At 37.5% G+C, this 14,254-nt stretch overlaps 1 protein-coding gene across 1 annotated transcript; it reads right to left on the bottom strand.

Annotated features, from left to right (window-relative positions):
• Positions 1-981: 981 nt before the first annotated feature.
• On the bottom strand, positions 982-13,899 carry LOC141434774 (putative phosphatidate phosphatase). The gene is made up of 6 exons (XM_074097214.1): positions 13,569-13,899; positions 9,675-9,826; positions 8,739-8,930; positions 6,145-6,312; positions 4,112-4,288; positions 982-1,520 (listed from the first exon to the last, which is right to left on the bottom strand). The coding sequence occupies exons 1-6, from the start codon at positions 13,633-13,635 to the stop codon at positions 1,422-1,424; spliced, it is 855 nt and encodes a 284-aa protein (XP_073953315.1). The 5' UTR covers positions 13,636-13,899; the 3' UTR covers positions 982-1,421.
• Positions 13,900-14,254: the final 355 nt, after the last annotated feature.

Here is a 14,254-nt window from a genome sequence, read left to right as displayed (position 1 = left end):
CGGAACTCTAAAAAGGACCTGAAATAATTTAAAATTCATGGTTAGTTCCACTTAATATAAAGTACCATCAGCCAAATATGTGGTCTATATCACCCTTACGTTTGCATGTCATAAAACATAATGCTAATAGACGTGTCTGTCAACTTGAAAGTTCGACTTTACTTATTTGGCTGATGGACTTCAGTGTCTTCTGTACTTCGAGCATTATTTTTACGACGCAAAGGTGATTGCTATTTCAAACAAATAGGCGCTTTAATTTTTATCTGACGGCTCTTTCTGTGAGAATGGTGAAATGGTTAAAATGATTTAAATTCGGGTTATGTTCCGCGTACCTTGATTTTAGAGAAGCTCGATATTTCGGCACAGTTGCACGCGCCATGATCACGAGACGACTAGAGAATTGCGGGTATGCTGGTATAACTGTCAGTCAGAGAAATATCGAGCTTCTCTAAAATCAAGATACGCGAAGCAAAACCCGAATTTAAATCATAAAATATAAGTAGATATTTTTTAATTATAAATAAATTGCATCACAAACTCCATTTTATTTGTAAGGCGAAACGTAGACGCGGTTGAGTCTACTCGTGACCAAGGCCACTGTAATGTTGCCGAAACGTCGAGGTAAATAATTATTACTCGTGTGTGTTAGCGTGATAAGTCCTGTGCGTATTTTGACTATGAGTGAAAATCACGAAAGTTTAAGACATTATAAACTCGTTATTGTTACCTACAATTATATTTTGTGTTCAATTTTTGAGATTATAATGGCCCCATCGAACGATGCGATGATTCCGCCAATCTCGAGGTTGGATAAGACACTGCCAGACGACTTCAGGTCGAGTACGGTAGAGCTGTCCTTGTTCGGTAGAATACCAGCCACAACCAATCTAAAACAAAGGTGACCCCCACCACTGAACGTATAGTTAGACACAGTTACAAGTGTTCATATCGGTGTAAAATTTGATGTAAAAAGACCATTCATCACTTTTATATGAAGTTTATTAATATAATATTTTATATGAACTTTATGAATAATTGTTATTAACAAACTTCGTGATCCCTTGTTGTTTCTAATAATTGTAATGTTGACATCTATGGACGTTACACATCTGATAATAAATGTTTTTTTTATTTTATTTTATTATTATTTTATTATAACCCCTAAACTTGGCAAGTCGAGACAAGTGTTGGATTCTTGTAGAGCTAACAAAAATAACTTAAAAAATATATAAAAGATGTAAGTATCTTATTAGATACGCTGCAAAATTTAGGAATTTAACATAAGTCATAACATAAAACTAATTCAGAAGATAATAACAACAATAATCTTACAAAACGCATTGATACAATGCGCTTAGTATTTTTGGTGCCTAGCTTATTAAATAATTTGAACTTAAACGAACAAGTCTTTAACTACGTCACTACGCGGTATCAGGTACTTGGCCTATCACTATGACGTCATGCTGAGATAAGGCCGAGTGATGTTTCTTCTTTTGCACTAAGTCTGTGCCCCATGTCCACTGAAACAAAATAAGTTTTGGTTAAAAATATCACTTTCAATACAAGCTTTCTGTACTTTTTGTTGACTGTACTTGCATTGTAATCTAAAAACGCTGACGATGCTTAACTTGTATTGTTTTAGTTAGATAATTATATACTAGCTTTTGCCCGCGGCTTCGTCCTCGTGGAATTCGTTTATCACGTGCTGTTCCCTCGGGAACTGCATTTTTCCGGGACGCACAGTTCCCGAGGGAACAGCGCGCGATAACCAAATTCTACGCGGGCGAATCCGCGGGCAAAAGCTTGTAAATTGATATTTATATTTTTATAAGAGAAGTCAAGCGAGCATGCGGGGATTCACCTGATGGGAAGCAATAACCTTTAGTAATAAACCCTAAGCTTATTATTCTAACACTATGAATTTATCAACTTATTATAAATTAAATTTATTTTATGATTTCAATTCGGGTTTTTCTCCGCGTACCTTGATTTTAGAGTATGCAACTGTGCCGAAATATCGAGCTTCTCTAAAATCAAGGTACGCGGAACAAAACCCGAATTTAAATCATAAAATTAGTAATGACCGCGATAGTCTAAACCCGGATTTTTAATCCCACAGAAAAAATGTAAACAAAGTTTCGTCATTGTCAAAGTGACATTTCAGGGGATTTCAAGGTATGGGCCCGCTAGAAATATTATATAAAGTTCTGTTGTTGTCATGTTTTTTCTATTTTCGATAAAAGAGCCGTTTTTACGGGAGACAACTTCAAAGTCGTCTTTTGACCGAGAAGTACTGAGACCGGAGTCCATCCTTTCATACAAAAATGAACGAAAGACAACGGATAACGTAACAATGAACAACTTAAATACAATAAAAATATAAGAACAATGTCGACAGTAAAAAAAATAACAGAACAAGAGTCACTGGAAAACGATTACGAATTCAGTCTCGAATGTTAGTCCATTGAGTGACGTCTCGCGTCAAGCGGCCCACAGCTTAAAAACCCGGGTGTAATACCAGGACAATAATTAAATTATACATACGAGAACAGTACTCTCTTTTTATATTAATACGTAGTAATGAGGGCTATCGCGAATGAATGCGCCGCTAGAGGCGCTAGTGTAGCGTGAGGTCTCCGAAATGTCAATTCCCATAGTTTTTGGGTGAGCTACGCGGGTTTATTTATAATAAGAAATTTTTTGTGAATATTTTGCATAACCTGAAATTAATTATGGCAATTATGCGTTACGGGGCAATGAATGTCTGTGTTTTGAGACAGTTTTGTCTTTCGGAAACTTTTGTCCTCCCTTTTTTTCTGAACCAAACGGGACTACGCAACACTGTGGTTGCTGGATATTTTTATGGTACGGTTTTAAATATGATTTTAATCTAAACTTTGTTTTAACGCCCGTAATAACAGACTCTGAAAGCCACACTTAAAAACCTCACGCAACAGTGCGCCATCTAGTGAGACAAAAAACGATAGCCCTCATTGCCAAAGTAAAGATTTTCATCAGTAAATTAAAATATTGTATTTTATATTTTTTATAGTTTTTTAATGGGAAGTCGATTTCTGGCAAACGTGGAAAGAATAAAATATCTTGAATTCTACAAATGTCTTTTGATAACAGCAACACCTTTGTTTACATTTTTTCCGTGGGATCAAAAATCCGAGTTTAAAACTTTGCGTTGCTAAGGCAATACGCTAGTCTAAAAATAACTTAGCCGATGTGTCAATTACTCTTACTCGTATTTTTACAACGTACGAGATAACCTAGAGCCCTATCATTCAACTGTAATGATAATTTATTGAAACAGGCGTTACTTTGCGGAGGTCCATATCAGTGAACTAAAATAATTTCTTTGCTCGCCCGCGACCTTATGATAGCTAAGTTTCTGCAAGATATGCGTATTCATGCAGTTCCTCCACCTCCACACTGTAAGAATACACACAAATTACACAAACCCCTCTATCACCACCACCACAACACACTGACGTGTTTCGAACTCAACCAGAGATCATCTTCAGAGCAACACAACCATACACGCATATCTTGCATAAACGTAGCTATCATAAAGTCGCGGGTGAGCAAATAAATTCTTTTAGTTCACTGTGTAATGATGTTAGCATGCAAGTCAGTAAAATTCTACTCGGTATTTGTGCCACAGGTTGTCGAACTCTGACTCATTTGCTAGTCTAGCCACTACTTACTAAATTATCACCTTTGCTAAATACGTTGACGTATTTGGATAATAAAATAACTGTTTTGTTAGCAGTTTTCATATATTTATTTGCCGTGGAATTTCCATCGCTACATGTATAATTTGAAGCTTATTACAAAAAATAGTTGAACCACGCATCAATAGATGGCGCTTATCTTTCAACGTGGCATGTTATGTATAATATAATCCCACTTATATTATAAAAGCGAAAGCTTGTGAGCTTTTTTTTGGTTTGTGTGTGTTCGTTCGTCCGTTCGTCCGAAACGAGTCTCAGAAAACCGCATCGTTCCCGCGGCATAGCGATAAACGAATTCTTCGCAGGTGTAATTGCGGGCAAAACCTAGTGGGCAGATAAACTAGTGGTTAAATAAACTTCTTCCGACTCACCACAATGACAGCGAAGCTTAACCCAAGAAAGTAGCCAGCCAGCACGTCGCTCCAGTGGTGCTTGAAGTCTGAAACCCGAGACAGCGCCGTGAACCAGCTCAGCATAAGCGCAGTGAACTGCAGCGTGTGCCGGAGCACGCGAGTGCCCCGCCAGGTCATCCGACGCTCCAGGTACAGCTGGAAATTAAATTAGACAGGTGTTCTGGAAAACCAACGAAACGAGATATACGAGTAGGTACTTCATCATTGTCTGATTTGTATTTTTTTGTATTTCGCTCCTTTTTAGGGTTCCGGAGCCAAAATGGCAAAAACGGAACCCTTATAGTTTCGTCAAGCAAGTCCGTCTGTCTATCTGTCTGTCCGTCCGTCCGACAGGCATTTTACTCGAAAACTACTAGATGTATATTAATGAAGTTTGGAGTACATCAACGTGTGGCACATAGTTCGACAGCTCTTTTGAAAAGATAGTACGGTTTCTCAAAAACTTGTGAAGTGAAGATTTCCGGAAATAATCTCTCCCAAAGTAGCAAAAAGCCCCCCCCCCTCTATCTTGTAAACCGTTTGTCCAAAAGATATGCAAAAAATATGAAAAGGTAACGCTTAATAAATACTTTCAACGAAAATTGGTTTCAACATGATGGGATATACCAGTTTTGAGTTATTGCCGAAAAACTGCGCTTCTCAACAAAAGGCCGTAAGTGCCGCGAAGATACGCTATTTTTCTGGTAATAGATTTTAACAGCCTTATTCATAAAAAAATCCTTAATTGAGGTTTGATCGGTCTGTTACTTAGCAGATTGATTAAGCTTGTTAGACGGTTGTCAAGAAGTATGATTCATAAACGCTTGCTAGCAGTTTGCTAGTTGTTGAGCTGCTGATAGACGGATGAGACGCGTTATGTTGGCCATCATGACAAAAAATGGCCTCATCGATAATTAAAAAATTTTTACAGCAGTGACAGCAAATTAGCAGGAAAAAAATAAAAAGCGAGATGTTTGTTTTCCCGCCATCCGCATGTTTATGTTGTACCTAAGCCGTAATTATGTTAATCATCCTAATTTTTTTTTTTCATATTTATTGTTAGTAAAGAAGCAGTAATAAATACTTAATTGAAAGGATTTTTAAATACAAATTTTCCTGGATTTTTTTAAATCTTTGCGTAACAAACCCCTTCACTAAAAATATCTTCGGTATGGTTTTTTGCTCTTGTCAAAGTCAGCTGTTCAAACTTGCGGCGGCCATTTTGTGACTTAGCAGGGAGATAAAGGAGGGTCTACGGTCCTCTAACTTTAGCAGAGCCTTGAGCGACTGATTAGCGCTAACAAACATGTTTTTTAGCATCGGGCCTTCAAGGAGCCTTCAAGGAGGCTCTAACTTTTTATGAATAAGGCTGTAAGACTGTAGTAAGTCTTTTAATTGTGTTATAACGCACATAATATTACCTGATTTTTTTCGTAATGGCTACGGAACCCTATCTTGGGCGTGTCCGACACGCTCTTGGCCGGTTTTTCTCTCATGCCATAGTGTATCTCATCTTGTTGGCTTTACTTTTCAACTAATTATAAAAATATTTACTACAAACTATAACTCCGCAAAGAAAATGCCTAAATCAATAATTCTTTGATAACATTTAAGTTGTAGGTAGTCGTTTTCTGATCCCAAGTTATCAGTTCCACCAGTAAAATGGCCTGATGAAATGTCATTTTTCATTCAAATCAACTTTCAGTCCAAAGGTTAGTTATAGTTATTCTTTAATCTTCTTGGTAGAGAACATGTATTCCTCAGAGAAACTACGACGCTCTCCTACGTTTCTTATCTGAATCTGAACCTAATTCACAAAAATAACTACAGATCCTCTCATTCAAGGAGTATTTAGGTTTAGGCGCATCAGTGGAACATATAAAAGCTGAAAATGATAATGAAGACTGCAGATATAATTAACACTTGTTCAAAAACTGTTAGACTCTCTTGCTTGGCTTTCCAATGCCTATCCAACTTTATCAATCAAAATTTCGTAATAACTGGGTACTCACAGCAAAAAACACCATGGTGAAGGCAGACCAGCTGGAGTGTCCACTCAGGAAGGACACCCGTATGTCCTGGAACCTTTCTGTGTGCTCGCCAGTGCAGGTGTAGTCGCTGGATTGGATGTAACGCGAATGCCATTCGGGGGAACTGCAGTCGACAGACGGACGGCAGATCTGTGAACAAAGGGGGTGTTTTAGATTATTTATTTACATGTTAAATAGAATTTCGATGTCGGTAACCGCGACGGGCGACCGCGACGCACGACCGCGACCAAGTCGCGTGACCTGCTTAATTAAGCACTGGCAGATTTGTTATGTTTATTTTCTGAAGAGGCCACAATGAAGAGTTCTCTCTCCACCAGGCCGGTGTTATACCTGGTGAAAGTCCCAAAAAGAGTGTCAGAAGTCATATTTTTTTATGCGTCCGACTTGAGAAACTCGACAGCACGATGTAGGATGTTGTAGTTTCTGTATTTACTCACTAGATGCCGCAAGAATCTGCTACAATTAGAATTTAGAGATTCAAGCTTCAATTTTTCGTTATCTTCCACAAATACAATTTCACATCAAACTAAAACAACATTAGCGAAACTAAAGATATGTACATAGTCCAACTTATTCACGTTTATTGATGCACATTACACTTCCAATCTACTAGGGGTCAGTCAACTATCTCGGGTCAATATCAGAATTGACAGAGAATCGGCCCCCTGCTATCCATCCGTTATCTTGTTAAGATTTATCGTGACAGTACCTATTGAATTGTCCTATTGTAGTCATTTTGCTCTAATAAAGGAGACTGATGTTTATAGAACTTACATTTGCTCATTGTCATGGAATATATCGAGTTTTTAGAATATTTCTCTACTTTGTAGTTCGGATAGTCTAGTCTAGTGGTAAGAAAACTCGACTGGGAAGCAGGATTTCTTGAGTTTGATCCTCGGTCGGGGAATAAGTGTGAAAAAATAGGCTGAAATAAGTTTATTCTCGGGCCATAGGTTTTAAATGTGCCCTATAGTTTAGTTTAAGACTAGCACAATTTATGTCAATTGTTCATAACATATTTTTTGTAGTTTCATCACAAAACACAGATAGTTCAGAATTCAATCTCCATACAAGTGCGCTCGAGCAACGCACACATAGACACTGCTCACGGACACGATATGTCGGATCGGTACCACTACCATGAGTTTACAGTGACCGTACTCGATAGCGACGGCGTAAATTATTTGTAGAGGCGCTGTACAATTCTTCATACAAATAATGTACGACGTCGCTTTCAGTACGGTCACTGTAAACTCATGGTAGTGGTACAGTCAACGCCATAAATAACTGATCACTTTTGTACCTTGTCACTTTAACGTCATGTTTGAAAAGCTATACGAAATTGTGTAACGACTGAAAGCGACAAGGTACAGAAATGATCACTTATTTTTGACGTTGACTGCGAGCGCGAGTGCCATCCGCTTGAGACACGCTTGTGCAATAATGGACCAACCAAAAAAGTTATTATAACTGTTCAGTGGACGGTTGTTTAAATTAAATAATCGTCAATTTCGCCAATAACGAAATCGTCGTAAGATATTTTATGTGTCAAATTTATAATAATATATCAACAAAAATAAAATTAAAATATTTTAGTTATTAATTTATATTTCCATTCTTCCCGTTTCATTCTCAACAATATAAATACGTACTCTACAACGATAGTTTTAAGCATAAGCCATAGTTGACAACCTTAGAGCGACCGCCGAGCGTAGGTATGAAAAGTGAAGTACATACCTACAGATTGACTTCTGAACTATCTGTTTTGTGGTTTCATGCTGTATAGTATATATCCTAGCTTAAAAATGTATGGCAATGGCCGAAACAATATATTGGTTTTCAAAACTTTATTGTAGTATTTTATTAAATCGTTTAAGATCCCCATTTGTCTAAGGAGAAGTGGTGATTAATTATATTTTAGAAATATTTTCTACAGGACCTGGGATTAAACCGCCCATTGTTTATCTTGTAATTTTCTTTCTGTGGACCTGTTTTCTGTATCGCTTAGCTTACTATTTCTGGTGTACAATAAACAGTCATCGTATATTGTATTGTATTGTGTATTGTATTAAATCTGGAATTATTTTGTCAATTGGCATTATTCATATTTTACCAACGTTACCCTGATTTGAAAATCATTTCGAGGGATAAGGTTTTTGAACACTTTTGTCCTATTCGGATCCAAAAATACTTAAGGGTTACGAAAATATAGCCAAAAATATGTTTGACCTTTGTTTGACCTTTCTAATAGTGGTAAAGGGATGATTTACCTCAAAATTGAATCCACAAATATCTAGGTTTGGCTATCTATGGCATCTGTCACGCAGACATTGATGTCAGGCATTTATTTCTTTTGTTTTGTAAAAATTACATACAAACCTTGACTGATGTCCCGATGAGTCTACCTACATCCCATATAAGTGTGTCAAATATCCATCCATCCATCCATCCGTCCCAGCCTATATCCGTCCCACTGCTGGGCACAGGCCTCCTCTGAGAACAAGAGGGCTTGGGCCATAGTCAAATATATGAATCATTAATCTGTAACTAAGTACCTCAAAAAAGTGCGGTCTGGGTCTCCCAATGGTCTTCTTGGCGATGTCAGTGGTGAGTTCCACGAAGAGGACGCCGAGGGCGAAGGAGGTGGCTGCGCAGTAGAGACCTCGCACCCACATTGGGATGCGTACGCCCAGGACCCGAGTGTCGTCGTGCTCGCGTCTTAGAAGAGCCCACTCGCAGATCAACATCTAAGAATGAGGAGTTTGTATATTGATGATATCATAGAGAGGCAATCGCGTGCAGCGGGGGTAGGGAGCGGTAGCATCTGTACAAGCATGCACCCACCACCACCAGCAGCACCCTCACTGCACGCCCTAGGATAGGTAATCGAAAGGCATGTATTTAAATAGATACACAGTAACATATAAAAATACTATGTTATAGTTAGTTATATTACAAGACGACCGATAGTGCTCTCAAAGCATAGACTTAAAGAGAGTTATCATCGTCATCATTCTACCTTTAAATGAGAAATTCTTGTATATACATATATATCGAGGATCTGTATGTGTAAATATATATAATTATTTCGGGAACCGATTTCGATGAAATTTGGTACGTAGGGATTTTCGGGAATGAAAAATCGATCTAGCTTGGTCTTATTACGACTACTGGGAGAACACTGTTATCGAGTTTTAGCCCTCGCCCAGGTACTGATCATAATGGATGTAAAGATTTTAAAAACATAAAATAAATTAAAAAAAACCTTTAATACTCTGCAAATCTGGCAATCCTAAGCGGGGTCGAGGTTGCCAGGTATCTATAGGTTAGGTATTTCACACTCCTAGGTCAAGAGTCAACTCAAAATAATACTCCATTTTGATTTAATTTCTGGAAGGTCTAAATTAAAATAGTAGATTATTTTGCGTACTAGGTATCTAGGAAAGCAATTTGTAGCTACTGATGGCAAGTCAGATGGATTAGTAACTCACAGCTAACAAAGGCACGCCGAGGCCGACCACTCTCAGCATAGGGACAGTCACAGTGTCGTTGTGGTAAGGGAACATGAGCGTCTCGTCGTTGCAGAAGAACCCCCGCTGGAAAGGAGGCCATAGCAGCTTGCACGCGAACATGCTGATGGTTACTGAAAATAATAGCCTTTTTCACTTCGCATGCTCGTAAATAAAACGCCATAAAACAACTTTTTCACTTCTCATGCTCGCAAAGTTCGTGTTTATGCTGGATCTAGGCGACATAAAATGAGTTTTTATGCTCTAGTGCATAAAGTAAAATCTTCGTCTAAGACCAAGGTAATCAGGTGTTGACAGCCACAAACGAAAACGTTTCTATACATATTTTTAATAATTTTTAATTTATATGTAACTCAAAATTAATCAAATAAATCAATAAAACTAAATACTCATTTAATATTATATTAGCAATGCATGAAAAATAAAAGGTACCTATACTCTATTTGTTCTAAGATGATTCAAATGACACATGATGATTATGTAACTTTATGAGGCAGTAACTAATTTTTTATTTTTTCCAACAGAGATATAATGCTTGAAAAAATGAAATCACATTAAAACTGCTGATTGTTCGAATATTTTAACTCAAATTTGCTAAATTGTTAAGTTACTGCGTAGGCACTGTGTTATTAGTAGATTATTGTCGTGGCCTGGAAGTAGGTAGCCACTGCTGAGTAGCGAGTCCGTTTAACTAATACGAAGCCAGCAATTGCTATTCCAGCCGAGACTAATATAAAGCTTTTCTCAAAAATGATGAATAATTCTGAAATAGACTTAACTTTTTCTCAAAATATATCATAACATTTAATTTTATTCCAATTATTTTTCTTATGATTTCCCGCCTTTTTTCATTAACAATAAACTGCAGCTGTATTTTTCCACCGGAAACACCACAAGCTGTTTCAGACCCAATAAAAAAGTCCGAAGTTCCAACAAAATATCTGATCTTGAATATCTGATTGCCATTAGATTTGGCTGTATACGACTTGTGCCAACATTTCCATGGCCTTTTAAACTTTAAAAAAAAGTTGTGACTGATTGCAGGCGCGCTAATTTATTATTGTCGAGCTAGCGCGCCTGCAATCTTTTTAACTTTTTAATTTTTCGCTGACCATAAACTATGCACTTCACATTCTGATATGTAAAGAATAATGAAAACTTTTACGGACATTTTTGAGAAAATTAACTTACTTTCTTTAATTAATGCCCTTACAATGTTGTTTCAATAGGCCGCAATTGCTAGAGGTGAGGGTTATCAGTAAAAATAAAAGCGGTAAAATAAACGAACTTATTATTAATTTGCAAGATTGTTCGTCAGAGTCAGAAAGTGACACTCCAAGTGTTGAATAAATTATATTTTAAAATTCAAATAAGACTTTCAGTTCGATAGCGTAACGTTTAAACCAACAAATAATGCTATTACCACTTTTAGCACTAGGTACATGCAAAAGTATCGATAGTTTGCGTAACAGTAGGAGGGACTCTAGTTCCGTCAGTTTGCCATCTGTCATTTGAATCATGTTAGAACAAATAGAATACAGTTATTGAACAATAATAACAATAATATTTTTATTTCGACCAACATAAGATCATTGTATTTGTAATACAGAAAGCAATGATTCATGTACAGTCGAACCTCTGCGCGAATAAATAATAAATAAATAAATAAATATCACGGGACAATTCACACCAATTGACCTAGTCCCAAAGTAAGCTTAGCAAAGCAAGCTTGTGTTATGGGTACTAAGCAACGGATAAATATAATTATATAGATAGATACATACTTAAATACACAGTAAACATCCAAGACCCGAGAACAAACATTCGTATTTTTCATACAAATATCTGCCCCGACACGGGAATCGAACCCGGGACCTCAAGCTTCGTAGTCAGGTTCTCTAACCACTAGGCCATCTGGTCGTCAAATGTGCAATGAAATAGCAACAGTGGTGCTATTTCATTTCCTCTCAATCGTAGTGAAAAGCAGAGTGTAAAACTCGAGCATTAAACCCATTTTCCCCTCGACGTGTCTATCCACCCACGCCGTACCGGCTCGGGTGGCTATATGAACGCCTCGGGTAAAATGGCTCGTTTTATGCTCTTGTTGTACAATCTGTTATTGATGCTCTAGCTAGTTATATATCTACCTAGCAAGACTTTTTTTCGCACCACTCTTATTTACAATCTATCCGATAACTTCTTAAGGCTTTGAATAGGATTATAATAACACTATTAATTTTGAGTCATATGGATAACGATCATCCAGACAACGTCTTATGGACCTTATGGTCACACGAGCGACCGATTTTGGCTCTTGCCCTAAAGGGCTAGTGCATAAAGTAAAATCTTCGTCTAAGGCCCAAAGCACACAGTGAAACGCAACTGCAACGTAACTGCAACTTCTAGTTACTTTTGAGTTTCATTTGAGTTTATGCCATGACTCCTTATGAGAGACCGCACATGACGCAACCGGTTTGAAACTTTGCGCTGCGTTGCGTCATGTGCGGTCTCTCAATGGAGTCATGGCATAAACTCAAATGAAACTCAAAAGTAACTAGAAGTTGCATCGTTGCAGTTTCATCGTGTGTGCTGGGCCTAAGATTAGTCTTAGGGGCTGTTTCACCATCCACTGATTAGCGTTAACCGACGGTTAAATGTGATGCCGTCTTCGTCTATTCGAACAAAACAAATAGAGACGGCATCACACCTAACCGCCAGTTAACACTAATCAATGGATGGTGAAACAGCCCCTTAGACTTAATAAATCAACAAAACTATATATAATAGCAATGCATGGAAAATAAAAGGTAGGTACCTAGTAAACGAACAATGTAAGAAACATTATATATATTATTATGCTGTTAACGCCTTTAACAGCGGAACAAATGAGCAAAATTTTCTTATCTCACACATTTCGAACCAATTTGTGGAACCGCTATAAAATACGTCTATTATTTTCATTCAAGCACTACAGACTAGGCCATAGTTTTACGGTTCTGAGGGTCAAAAAGAATAACCTGACCAACAAAAAGTTGAAAACCCCCGATATCGTCACTTCATAGTTCAAAGCAGGTTTTCTAGCGATGGTTCTTAGATATGTTTTATCAAAATCGGCTCAGCCGTTTTTGAGATATTGAACTTTGCAGTGACAAAGTCGGGGGTTTTGCCAACTTTTTGTTATCCATGCTTACCATGTCACGAATAAATGTTTTCTTTCCTTCTTTCTCTTTCTTTCTCTTTCTTTCTGTCAAATATGCTAGGGTAAACGTCCGAGTGTTCGAGACGCTAATGCCCAATAGACGACACCCTGCTGTCATCTCTATTGCTAATGACGTAAGATTAAAGATGCCAACTATTGGGGCAGTGACGAGCACTCGTACGTTCATTTTACCTCTTGATGCAGTGAAAAAATCAAATTTCTAAGTCAATCAGGTTTTCCGCAATCAAAAGGTGTAGTCATTAGAAAAGGTGTTTTCATAAAAATTGTAAACGAATAACCTATAGAATACTTTTGGTTGTCTTAGTAACCTGAAATTTGGTCTGAATGTAGTTCTTACAGCACAATCAATAAAAGTGTAAAAACAATCTTATTTTTTATGTCAATAATACCGGGCTCGCACCGCAAAGATTTTCGTAGTTGACACTTTTACAAAACATTTGAAATCTACCATAATCTTTAAGCCAAAGAAAACATCGTGAGTAAAAAAACGAAAAAAAATCAATGGTGAATGTGAAGTACCCAATTCGCTCCAAACCCACGTGAGAACTACAATCCAACACTCATTCTGAGAGACGGAGCCTAGCGGTGGGATATTTACAGGACGAGATGATCCCATAAATTTTATTAAAACTCACATCCGGCAATGAGGAATCCATCCACCACCACCTTCTGTAGAATGCTCATGGAAGCGTCCCTGGACATCGTGAGTGTGGCAGCGTGGCTCCTGGACTGATGCAGAGGCACCAAGACGGCGGTTTAAGTAAGGCCCCCTATCAGTTCGGACTTGGATACGATAAGCACTGGATGGGGCAGGTTGACGTTATTTTATATATCATGTATAATATTGATACTAGCTTGCACATTTACGACTAGTACAGTTTATTGTGAAGTGTAAACAAATGTGCTGGAATAACGTATTTATTTGCCGTTATAACAAGTTCTTTATGTTTCAAAGTTTTACACGTGGAAATGGTTTTGTAGTTGCCATAAAAATGGTAGAATAAAACTTCTTGTTGACAATAATACTTGTAAATCTATACCTACATTATTGTATTAGGTATTGCTAAACATTTAAAGTCTGTTTGCGTCAATTTATGATTCCATTCCATTTATCATTGGCGGTATCTACTTAACAATGGTATATTAAAAATGTATCGGCATTGTGAATAAATCCCTTGAGGCCCTATACAAACAATCGTCATCAGCCTGCCTATGGCGTTCTCGACTGAATAATTCCACTTTCATAGCGTGCCACCAGTGTGTGATAAATAAATAAACCATTGTAAGATGGTAAAAAATTGTGTATGGCTACAGTCGAGTT

This window comes from Choristoneura fumiferana, chromosome 14 (assembly GCF_025370935.1).
Source record: "Choristoneura fumiferana chromosome 14, NRCan_CFum_1, whole genome shotgun sequence".
Lineage (NCBI taxonomy): Eukaryota > Metazoa > Arthropoda > Insecta > Lepidoptera > Tortricidae > Choristoneura > Choristoneura fumiferana.
Note: the sequence above shows the minus strand (reverse complement) of the source record. Positions and strands in the feature narration are given on the sequence as shown.